The sequence below is a fragment of the Pelophylax lessonae genome (genome assembly GCF_965119305.1).
Source record: "Pelophylax lessonae genome assembly, chromosome: 2".
NCBI lineage: Eukaryota > Metazoa > Chordata > Amphibia > Anura > Ranidae > Pelophylax > Pelophylax lessonae.
The window spans coordinates 400747395-400759451 of NC_138769.1; the positions used below are offsets into that span (position 1 = coordinate 400747395).

The window sequence follows — 12057 nt, forward strand, 5'->3', positions numbered from 1 at the left end:
TGTGCTTGTTGAACATCCAAATAGTGTTAACTTTTTTGTCCCATGATCCCATAAGGTGTACACAAAATAACAAATAACCTGAAATAAGGGAAGAAATGTGACCAGCTCAGTATTAAAAAGATGCATACATGACCTTTTTTCAACTAAATTGGGGGGCGCCCCACAACTGAAACACTTACACCACCCTGGTGCAGGGTTTAAAGGGTTAAAACAGGTGGTGAGGATGCAATATAATGCCTCCTCACCTCCCGGACAAATGCCCTCTGAAGAGTGACTTAACGTGGATCTACACAATACAAGTGAAACTCTGCATTACCAGAGTTCTCGTCAAGGCGAGAAAAGGAGGAGGGTTTGGGTTATACCAATTTGGGTGGGACTTTACCGGTACCAAATAAGTAGAGAAAGAAAAGGGGGTTATAAAATGTTAAAGCTTTATTCAAAACATTAAAAAATTCATCTTGCGATAAGACTTTGATGAATATTGTAGTACATAGAAACATGTGAAACATACAAAGACCACATATATACATAGACAATGGAATCTATCACATAAATAGATATACATATACATATACATCTAAGACCATATAGCATCAATTGGCTGATAGTTGCTCAAAGTGAATATGCCATAGGTTCATCCACTCTGGCAGTATTCAACGCCCAACATGTTTCGCCGGAGGCTTCTTCAGGGGCATAGAGTACACTATAATAATGGTCAAGTTGCTGTATGAAACATAGGACAAAAAGAGTACTGTTAGAAAACATGTGTATTCACATATATATTGTGGTGCATGCCAGATACCGTGCGGGTCCCTAGGGAAATGGAAACCCTTCTACTGCTGAGAGAGCCCCAACCACCAGAGGGTCCACCAGGACAGTGCGCACATGCAGGGGCAACCGGGGTTGCAGAGACATGCTGGGGGGGGGGGACTGGAGCGGGTATTGGTATAAAAGGTAAAGATGTATAGTAGATAATATATGGTATTCAAAAAATGCATGCAACATGCAAATTAACCAAAAGGCAAAAAATACCTTAATGGGGGTTTAGTAAAGTAATATCTTCGTATATGATATATTCGAAATGTTCTAGCATATTTGGTAAAAGAGAACGTGGGGAGGGCAGCTGCGAATCGCCTGCTGAACAAGTAGCATTTCTGCAAGGAAATATATAAGAGTAGAATATGAAGCCATAGTCAATAATCAATAGTCGAGGCTATCAGATCCAGTTTGATTAGCATATGGATCATAAAGGCTGCTTTATATATTAATAACCAGGAGGGAGAAACAATAGAACCATAAAACCAAAAAAAAAGGGGGTATAGGAAGAAAAGTTGCATGTATATATACCTGCAGAGAGTTGTATGTTGCTACAGCTGGTCTAGCAATGTGACATGCCGTGTGCACAAGCAGGATAAAAGTGGCCAGCACCAAGCCTCCGAATGGTCCGGACCTCCAGACTGGAGGAAAGTAGGCTATAGGGAGATAAAGCAAGAGCAATAGTGCTCTGCGTTACACCTAGGCAACATGTACATTGCCAGAAATTGAAGGGTATGCAGCGGTACTCACCAATATGGGCTGTATGTCTCACATCCCCACGAACTGGCTCCATGAGTGGCGTCAGTTTAAATATCCGCTCCAACCCGACCGCGTACTTCCGGGGAAGTGACGTCGGCCGGGCCCGGTCTCAAACTGCGCATGCAGTTTGAGACCGTGACTCCACGGACCTATATTGGCATACTCCCCAGCCCACCTGCATATGTTCATACACAGGTGCAACCACAACGGCGATCAGAATCCAGTATTGGTCTGATCTTTAGATAATTAATTTATGCATACCTCTGTGTTGCTATATTTCCTTTCTAACAATTGTTTTTTTAGTGTATTAACTTATGTTTTTTGTTATTATGTTTATTATATTTAGATCTCTCCATGCATTATGTTTGTCCAATATCTAAGAATTACCAGCATATTTATGGTAGGGCTTATGCCTATGCCAATATATTGTTAGCTGTGCAATGGTGTATGTTTTTGGTATCGTGGAATGCATGCCGGTGCTGTGCCGGTCCTATGCTGCTGGGGTAGTTCCGGCCAACTGTGTGGGGGGGCGACACCTGGGGCGGATGTGCCATGGTTTGGGACTGAGGGGCGCCATCTGGTGGGGGACGGGTGTGCGGTCTCTTCACAGGAGAGCTGCGGATACCTTTTTGGTGTCACCGGCTCCCCTGCGGCTGTAGGAACTCGGGCATCCCCTGTTTCCAATTTTTAGCACTGCGCATGCGCCGCTACCTTGGCGCAGTTTGAGACCGGGCGTCACTTCCCCGGAAGTACGCGGTCGGGTTGGAGCAGATATTTAAACTGACGCCACTCATTATGGCGCCAGTTCGTGGGGATGTGAGACATACAGCCCATATTGGTGAGTACCGCTGCATACCCTTCAATTTCTGGCAATGTACATGTTGCCTAGGTGTAACGCAGAGCACTGTTGCTCTTGCTTTATCTCCCTATAGCCTACTTTCCTCCGGTCTGGAGGTCCGGACCATTTGGAGGCTTGGTGCTGGCCACTTTTATCCTGCTTGTGCACACGGCGTGTCACATTGCTAGACCAGCTGTAGCAACATACAACTCTCTGCAGGTATATATACATGCAACTTTTCTTCCTATACCCCCCTTTTTTTTTTTTTTTTTTTGGTTTTATGGTTCTATTGTTTCTCCCTCCTGGTTATTTAATATATAAAGCAGCCTTTATGATCCATATGCTAATCAAACTGGATCTGATAGCCTCGACTATCGATTGACTATGGCTTCATATTCTACTCTTATATATTGCCTTGCAGAAATGCTACTTGTTCAGCAGGCGATTCGCAGCTGCCCTCCCCACGTTCTCTTTTACCAAATATGCTAGAACATTTCGAATATATCATATACGAAGATATTACTTTACTAAACCCCCATTAAGGTATTTTTTGCCTTTTGGTTGATTTGCATGGTGCATGCATTTTTTGAATACCATATATTATCTACTATACATCTTTACCTTTTTATACCAATACCCGCGCACCCCCCCCCCCCCCGGCATGTCTCTGCGCCCCCGGTTGCCCCTGCATGTGCGCACTGTCCTGGTGGACCCTCTGGTGGTTGGGGCTCTCTCAGCAGTAGAAGGGTTTCCATTTCCCTAGGGACCCGCACGGTATCTGGCATGCACCACGATATATATGTGAATACACATGTTTTCTAACAGTACTCTTTTTGTCCTATGTTTCATACAGCAACTTGACCATTATTATAGTGTACTCTATGCCCCTGAAGAAGCCTCCGGCGAAACATGTTGGGCGTTGAATACTGCCAGAGTGGATGAACCTATGGCATATTCACTTTGAGCAACTATCAGCCAATTGATGCTATATGGTCTTAGATGTATATGTATATCTATTTATGTGATAGATTCCATTGTCTATGTATATATGTGGTCTTTGAATATTGTAGTACATAGAAACATGTGAAACATACAGTCTTATCACAAGATGATTTTTTTAATGTTTTGAATAAAGCTTTAACATTTTATAACCCCCTTTTTCTTTCTCTACTTATTTGGTACCGGTAAAGTCCCACCCTAATTGGTATAACCAAACCCTCCTCCCTTTTCTCGCCTTGACGAGAACTCTGGTAATGCAGAGTTTTACTTGTATCCATGTATAGGGATGTTGGTACCATAAATTTAAAGTCTTGTAATAAATCTACTTCAGACACACCTTAAACTCATTTGGTGGATCTACACAAGTGTAAACAAGGCCTTCCCTCCTGTTCCCACTATCTCATCTGCATGGCTGTTTTCTCACCTGTGCATGCCCTCCACTCCAGCCACCATGCCTGCACACCCCCCCCCCCCCTATCACTGAACCTACAAGCCTTTTAAACCCACCACCACCGTGCTGCTTGTCTCCTGTGCCCTTAAGCCTCTCCCCACCCTGCCTGTTTCTTCTACCCTTATCGCAACCGAGCAGCTCCCACCCCTGTGCCTGTACATGGATTTCTTTCCCCCTGTCCCCCACTTGCTTTTTATGACCACGCCTGCATGCGCCCCTTTTCTGGTACCCATCATGCCTAACTGCTATTCCACCCTCATTCTCACCACTGCACTTGACACCATCCCAACCTTGCCTGTACTAGAACGGACACATTTTTTTGCTAGTGGTAATGTGAAGATTTAGCTTTGATGCCTATGTCTAATTCGGAAATCACTGCTTTTAGCTACCGTACTATAATTTTGTGACGGAACAGTCGGTTTCCAACCCACCCCCTAAAGCAGCAATCGCTGCCTCTTAAGTGCGCCAACATGCCATAGAAAAAGAAAAGGATGGTGGTTGCTGAGAAGTACAGAAAATGTTGCAGTCAAACATAATTTTATTTATATTTTTTTTCCCCATGGTGCTTTGCCCTATTTTTAAAGGGCTTTTTCACCAGTCAATGAGTTTGGAAAACCTTTCCATTCCCTTAAGCTGGCCATACATGGTTCAGTTTCTCATTAACCCAACTAAACTGATTTCCCCCATCCACAAATGGGAACATCCTCCCTATTATATTTTGACAGTATCCGAATACACAGACCAACGCTACAGCTGCCGACCGAGCGACTTTTATCCGTCGGGGCGATTGAAGGGTGATTTACCAGAAGTTGATGGGTAGATCGACTTTTAATCAACTGCATTGGCCACGCATGGATCGCATTTCGTTCGGTCCCTGCTGAGCTGGCAGAATTTTGATCCATCTATAGCTTTTTTTTTTTTTTTTTTTTTTTTTTTTTTTAGAGTATTACTACATTTTAATAGTCATTGAGGGAACTACTCAATGTTTCCGTAGCCAGATTGTAGCCTTCCTTCTACCAGGACATGATTTTTAGATTTCTCAGTCCAGTCCCAGTTTTTGAAGGGGGGGGCTCTTCTTGTTGATTACTATGTAGGTTGTGAGTCTTCTCTGTTAAGACATTTATTCAATTTATTCATTTTATGTTCTACCCTTTTTCTGTTTGTTGGATCAGGCCAACAAGCTTTTCATGGTTATGGTCTATATACATAGTTGCATAGTTGCATAGTAGGTGAGGTTGCATAAAGACAATAGTCCATCCAGTTCAACCTGTGTAGGTGTGTGTGGCTGTAATCATCTCACATAGCCCTGAATGTTCTGATCCTGAGATGTACGTCTAAGAGTCTTTTGAAAGCCACCATACTACCCGCAGAAACCACCTCTTGTGGTAGAGAATTCCACAATCTTGTAGCCCTAACAGTAAAGCACCCCCCCACGTTGCCTGAGGTTAAAACACTTCTCCTCTAATCTCATTGTATGCACTCGAGTCCTCCTGCAATCCCTTCGACTGAACAGCTTTTTTTCTAAGCTGAGATCCCCATTGAGATATTTAAAAATTGCTATCATGTCCCCCCCCCCCCCCCCCCCAGGGAGAATAAATCAAGCGATTGCAGACGCTCTTCATAATTAAGGTCCTCCAATCCCCTAATCAGTTTAGTTGCCCTTCTCTGGACTCTCTCCAGCTCCAACACATCCCTCCTGAGGACTGGCGACCAGAACTGGACAGAATACTCCAGATGCGGTTGGACCAGAGTTTTATAAAGTGGACGGTTTATAATCTTATCTCTGGAATACACCCCTTTATGCATGCTAATATTCTGCTGGCTTTGGCAGCTGCCGCTTGACATTGCATGCTATTGCCTAGTCTATCATCAACCAAGACTCCCAGATCTTTCTCCATTTTTGATTCCCCCAAGGGTTCCCCTCCTAATGTGTATTGTGCTTTTGTTTCTAGTCCCCAAGTGCAAAACCTTACTTCTCCACATTAAACCTCATTTGCTAAGTTGTTGCCCACCCCGTTATTTTGTCCAGGTCATTCTGCAGGATATCTGCTTCATGCTATGGTGGTGTTTGTTTTTTTTGTCCCGTTCCCCCGCCCCCCCCCCCCCCCCCACGTGGGGCCCCCCAATGGGACATTCTTAATGCTGGCCCTTTTGGTCATTGTTTGTGGTTTCCTTCTCCTCAGTTAGATTGGTTTTGGATGTCCCAGTGGTAAAGACCTCCTGTTAGAGATGCACTAAAACTTTGGCGGCCAAAACCAATTGGCCGAAAAGGGTGTTATTGGCATCTTGCCGATAATGGCGCTGGAAACGCATTTTGATTTTGCCTTTTTTTTTTTTTTACCACAGTTATCTTGTGCTTATGGTGTGTTTTTCATAGGTTGTGTGACTCAAAAAACACTAGTGCATTATTAGTACATTTTTGCGTGCTTTTTCAATGCATTTCAACGGGGAGGTGCTTTTTTTTGTGCCCTTCTTTTCGCCTTTCCTTCCTCCTTTCTTCTGTATTTTTAAATACTACAACAGGAGTAGAAAAGACCATTGTGAAGACATACATAGAATTTAAAGGGAGATGACATTTTTCCTGCGCTTTTCCTATGCTAAAGGTGCCAATAATGGCTGACAAATTCATATTCATTTCAATTAGTGGCATTCATTTAAAAAATGGATTATAATTCAAAAATAAGTTTTTGGCTAAATGCATCCTGCATTTTTGGTGCTATTTTTCCATTCAGTGCTCCTCTACTTCCGGTGTCCCTCAATAGGACACAGGTCACTAGTTCTTCTGTAGGTTGCAGTAAAACTGAAAGGGGAAATTACGGTGAGTATCTCCATTTTTAGCACCTTTCTTTCTTCTTTTTTTTTTTTTTTATGCCTAGTTTGCTTGTTTTTACATTTTAGGTAATATCATTTGTAAAAAGTTGCATTTAGTAGGGTTGATTTTATAGTGACCAAGCCTCTAGAAATTGAGGACTCAATTTCAATGTTGATTACGATGTAGTATTTGGACTTAAAAGTTAAAACGTATAAATTTCATGATACTAGGGTTCACAATCTTATTAGCTGTTGATTTTTTTTTTTAATTGTAACATTGTGTGTTTTATTTTTTTTTAAATGTATTTATTTTTTTTTTTTTAATATTTGCAGACCACAAGCAGGAGTATCTGTGTTTTCCTGGTTGCAACTTATACTGATGGGCAGCCCACTGAGAGTGCCAAGTGGTTCTGCAAATGGCTGGAAGAAGCCTCCAATGACTTCCGCTTTGGAAAAACCTTCCTGAAAGGTTTGCGATATGCTGTATTTGGACTTGGGAACTCTGTATACATCAGCCACTACAATACTGTAATTATTTCTTTTTTTTTTTTTTTTTTTTTCCCCCTTTGTTTTCTTATTATATCTCACCCAGTTTAACATGTTGCTAGCTATACTGACAGAGCACTGAGGGTGCTTTTATGCTAATAGCTCCTGATGCAGTCTACAAGCATTCTGCTGCTTAGATTTCCTGACATTCGTAATGTTAAAACAATGGGTTTACACCACTTGTGTTTTTCCACTGGGCATGCATGCAGGTTGGCAAGTCTCATCCGATGGACAGCTCAACTTTATAAACTGGGCAGACTTCTGCCTATTGAATAATTGTGTTTTTATCAATTATAAATGGATCCTAAAATCATTCAGGAAAATGGCTTAATGCAGAGTTGCTATATTTTAGCCTTTAAGCACCTCTGGACTGGAAGGTTTGACCTTCTTAATGACCAGGCCTTTTTTTGCGATACGGCACTGCGTTATTTTAACTGACAATTGCACGATTTTTTTATTTTTTTTTTAATCTTTTTAGGCCAATATACATTCTGTTAAATATTTTTGGTAAACAAAAAAACATAAAGCGTATATTGGTTGGTTTGCACAAAAGTATTGCGTTTACAAATTAGGGGAAAGATTTATGTATGTATTTATTTTTGTTCAAGTAATGGCAGTTATTGGCGGGACTGTGACACTGTGGCAGACCCGACGCCTAACTTGACATTTTTTTACATTTTTATGGGGACCAGTGACATTACTACAGTAATCAGTGCTAAAAATATACAGTTACTGTACTAATGACTCTGGCAGGGAAGGGGTTACCAGGGGCAATCAAAAGGTTAAATGTGTCCCTAGGGGGTGCTTTCTAACTGGGGGGGGATAGACTTGCTGGATGAACACAGACCTGTGTTCCTAAATGGGAGCAACACAGGATTCCTGTGTTCATCACTGACAGAACAGTCTGCTGGACCCGCTGATTGGCTCCCCCTGTGGCCAATCGGCGTGTGCGCGCGCCTCCACTAGCTGTCATGCGAAACCACGTACAGGTATGTCATTTTCACGGGACAGAGCTTACCTGCTGCAGTATAAGTGCTGCGGCTGGTCGGCAAGTGGTTAAGATTCTTAATTTACTTTCTACAAAAATAGTTTGATCCAAAAGCACCACTTTGGGTGTTTGCAGACTTTCACACAATACAGCAGCTTTCCTTATAGTAACTTTTAAAACATTTTTTGGAACTCTGCCAGTTTGGTTTTATTTTCAAGGTCATCAAAAACTAAAAAAAAGTTATTTGAAGAAGAATACCAGGCAGATGTAAAACCGTAAGTTTGGGCTTATAGAAAACCAATGTCAAACTTTTACTTTGGAACGGTTCTTTTTATTATTTGATCTTTTATTAGATTTCTCTTATCCCTTGCACATTTGTTAAAATTTCACATCCTATAAGTCAGGCCATACGGTAACCAATTTTTTTTCCTTTCTTTCAATCACGGGCTTAAGGAAAGCAAATTGCGCAATTTCCCCCATCAATACGTTCAGTGTTGATGGTGGAATCCCTCTTGTGGAGCTATTGTATTCTGACAGCAGGAGGTTTCCAAGCCGTCCGAATACATTGATGACTGCTTGCGGCTATAGCTTCCTGTGTTCTGTTGAATAGTGCATCTTGTCAGATAATGCCTCAGACGGTCTTCACAAGCGAAGTACATAACGTCGCTCCAGCTGATCAATTGATCGGCTGGCGTGACGTCAACACTTCACATGTGCAGATTTTCGGAGGCATTATCCGCCGATCTGAAAAGCGCGGAGGGAGAATCTAATTGTCAGGCTCTGCCTTTTTCTCTGCACATGCTCGAGAATCGAGCAATGGAATCCGCTCTACAACACACCCAAATCCACCCAAAAATAGTATTCTGCCTGTGACTCCACTGAAGACATCGCTCAAGTCTCGTGCATGCGCAGAGAGAGTAAGGCAGAATCTGACAATTTGATTCTCCCTCCACTTTGCAGATTGTCGTATAATGCCTCTGCTCATGCGCAGTGTTGACTTAATTCCGGCTGATCAATAGAGATCAACTGGAGTGACGTTACGTACTGTGCATGTGCAGATCTTGTTGGCTGCATTATTCGACAGGATGCACTATTCGACAGAACACCGGCATTAATCCCATGAAAAAAAATCAACCAGCTGGTTAAATTGAAGTCAGTCCAAGGATTGACTTCAGTACATCCAGCCTGCCCATACCATGCATGGATTGAAATTTGTCCTGTTCAGCATTTCGATCTGTCAACGGCTGGCTTTAGTGGAAGTCTGCTCCATAGGCTGAATAAGTACACTCAAGTGCTTGTGTGACTCAAACTACAAACTGTCCTTCACAAGTGTTGTGTCCAAATGTCTAGGATAAAGTTCTAGGAATTTTAGAATTAAAGCGGACCATACGCTATAAAATTTTTCCTTTTTAGATTTACCAAAATCATATAATATGAGGTCAAACCTAAACACTTGCACAATTATATTGTTTTGAAAAATATAAAGGAAACTTGCTTAAAGCTGAGCTCCACCCAAAAGGTGAAGCTCGGCTTGTTTACCTCTGTTCTAACAGGTACCCGTCCCCACTTCCAGGGTGCCCTCGCCGCAGCAAGGTCCCCTGGGAAGTTTGGCCCGCCTCCTTTCCCGCCACTGGGCCATCAACAAAGCGACGCGTGCTTCACGTATGTGTAGCAGGGAACCTGTTGTGAAGCCGCACACCTTCACTGCTGGTTTCCCCTACAGTTAATGGTGGCGGCAGCACCGAGAGACGATTGAAAATTTGGCTGGGGTGCCGACCCTGCTAGATCCCTTGATAGGTAAGTGTTCTAATATTAAAGGTCAACAGCTACAGTATTTGTAGCTGTTGACTTTAATTTTTTTGGTGAGGGGGGCTGGTACTTCTCCTAAATGTGAGTTTAGAAAACAATGATAGACGCTCAAGTATATAGACTGGAATACAAATTGGTAGAATTTCAAGGTAAAATCTGCTAAATACACAATTGAAATAAATATAGCGTCATGGTTTTATCAAGTATTTGTGCTTTTGGCCAGCTATTCTTCTGAGACACAGAGGGGTGATATATAGGATGTACAATATCAGAAGCTAATTTGCTGAACTATGAAGTTAAATTGTTTAATCGGGAACTGTCGCTTTTCTGGCTGCACAGGTAAAAAAAAAAATTGTGTAAATGTAAAGGGCCATAGTCACCGAGCCTACTTTCCTATACCCACACTAAGCACGATTTATATATTTTAGCTGATACAGTAATTTTTTTTTTTTTTTCTTTTCTATCACAGGTTGGTAAAAATATTGATAAGTGGCTGTGGATGCTGAGTGCTACCCGCATAATGACTCGCACCGAGGGAGACTGCAATGTAGTGAACAGTAAACAAGGCAGTATGGAAGCAGACTTCGGAGCCTGGAAATTGAAATTCCTCCACAGGCTGCAGGCTTTGCTAAAAGGGGAAAAGAAAACCTGCAGCGGGAAATGTAAAAAGCGCAAATGTAAATCTAAGGGAGAGCATGGTGCTGCTACAGTGGATGGAGACCATAATAAACACAGCGACTCTGAACATGACGACTCTGAGGTAATTTAACAAAACCCAAAAAGAATCTTGCAAGTCTCTTCTGGAATAAGTAGCTTGTCTACTCATAAGCACTTTATTTTTTACTTTTTCTTTTTAACCTTTTCCCGTCTGGGCTATAGCCGAAAGATGGCTACAGCGCGCACCTTAATTGCTGGGAGGGCGTCCATGTACATCCTCCCGTGCATGAGCTGCCTGCGCGCTCCCTTAGTCTGAGACTCTGCTGATCGGAGTAAGGGGCCAGTCCCTTATGTGCCAATGACAGCTGATCATGTGATGTAAACAGCAGCCGATGATCATCTGTCAGCGTGAGGAGAAAAAAAAAGCTGATAGCTGCTGCTTTCAGAGACATCGGTCTCGAAGAGGAGAGGGGCATCTGTGCCGACCAGTGCCACCTACCAGTGCCCCATCATGAGTGCTGCCCATAAGTGTCACCAGTGCCTATCATTGCCACCCGTCAATGCCACCTATCATTGCCCATGAGTCTCTCCTATTTGTGCCCTTCAGCGCCACCTACCAGTGCCCATCAGTGCTGTCTATCAGGGCCCATCAGTGCTGCCTCGGCGCACATCAATGAAGGAGAAAAATTACCTGTTTGCAAAATTTTATTACCAACTATAAAAAAAAATTTCCCCCCAAAATGTTGTTTTTTTTAATGTTTAAGCAAAAAATACAAACTCCAGTAGTGATTAAATACCACCAAAAGAAAGCTCTATTTGTTTGAAAAAAAAAAAAAAGATAAAAATTTCATTTGGGTACAGCGTTGCATGACCGCAAATGTCATTCAAAGTGCGAAAGCGGGGAATTGGCCTGGGCAGGAAGGGGGTTTAAGTGTCCAGTAGGCAAGTGGTTAAAGGAGTTGTAAAGGCAGAAGGTTTTTTGTTGTATCTTAATGCATTCGTATTAAAAACCTTCTGTGTGCAGGAGCCTCCCAATCACCCCCTAATATTTACCTGAGCCCCATCTGTCCAGCAATGTCCATGAGTTCTTTGGCCGCGGCTGTCAGTCAGTCAATCAGGAGAGAGAGGGGACAGGGCCAAATGGCTGCCCCGTATTTAGACACACGGAGCTGCAGCTCAGCTCGGGTGCCCCCATAGCAAGCAGCTGGCTGTGGGGGCACTTGACTTAAGGGAGGGGCTAGGAGCAGCAAAGAGGGACCCGAGAAGAGGAGGTTCCAGGCTGCCCTGTGCAAAACCACTACACAGGACAGGTAAGTATAACATGCTTGTTTGGTTTTTTTGTGTTGAGACTTTACAATCGCTTTAGGACTAAGCCTATTTTGA

General features: G+C 42.7%; 1 protein-coding gene across 1 annotated transcript in view; it reads left to right on the top strand.

Annotated features, from left to right (window-relative positions):
• The window catches only part of LOC309547200 (S-adenosyl-L-methionine-dependent tRNA 4-demethylwyosine synthase TYW1-like), a 287271-nt gene that overhangs the window by 51610 nt on the left and 223604 nt on the right, over positions 1-12057 (top strand). The window contains exons 5-6 of the mRNA XM_082246996.1: positions 7008-7202; positions 10487-10777. Of these exons, the coding sequence (XP_082103122.1) occupies positions 7008-7202; positions 10487-10777 (486 nt within the window). The remainder of the gene's footprint in view (positions 1-7007; positions 7203-10486; positions 10778-12057) is intronic.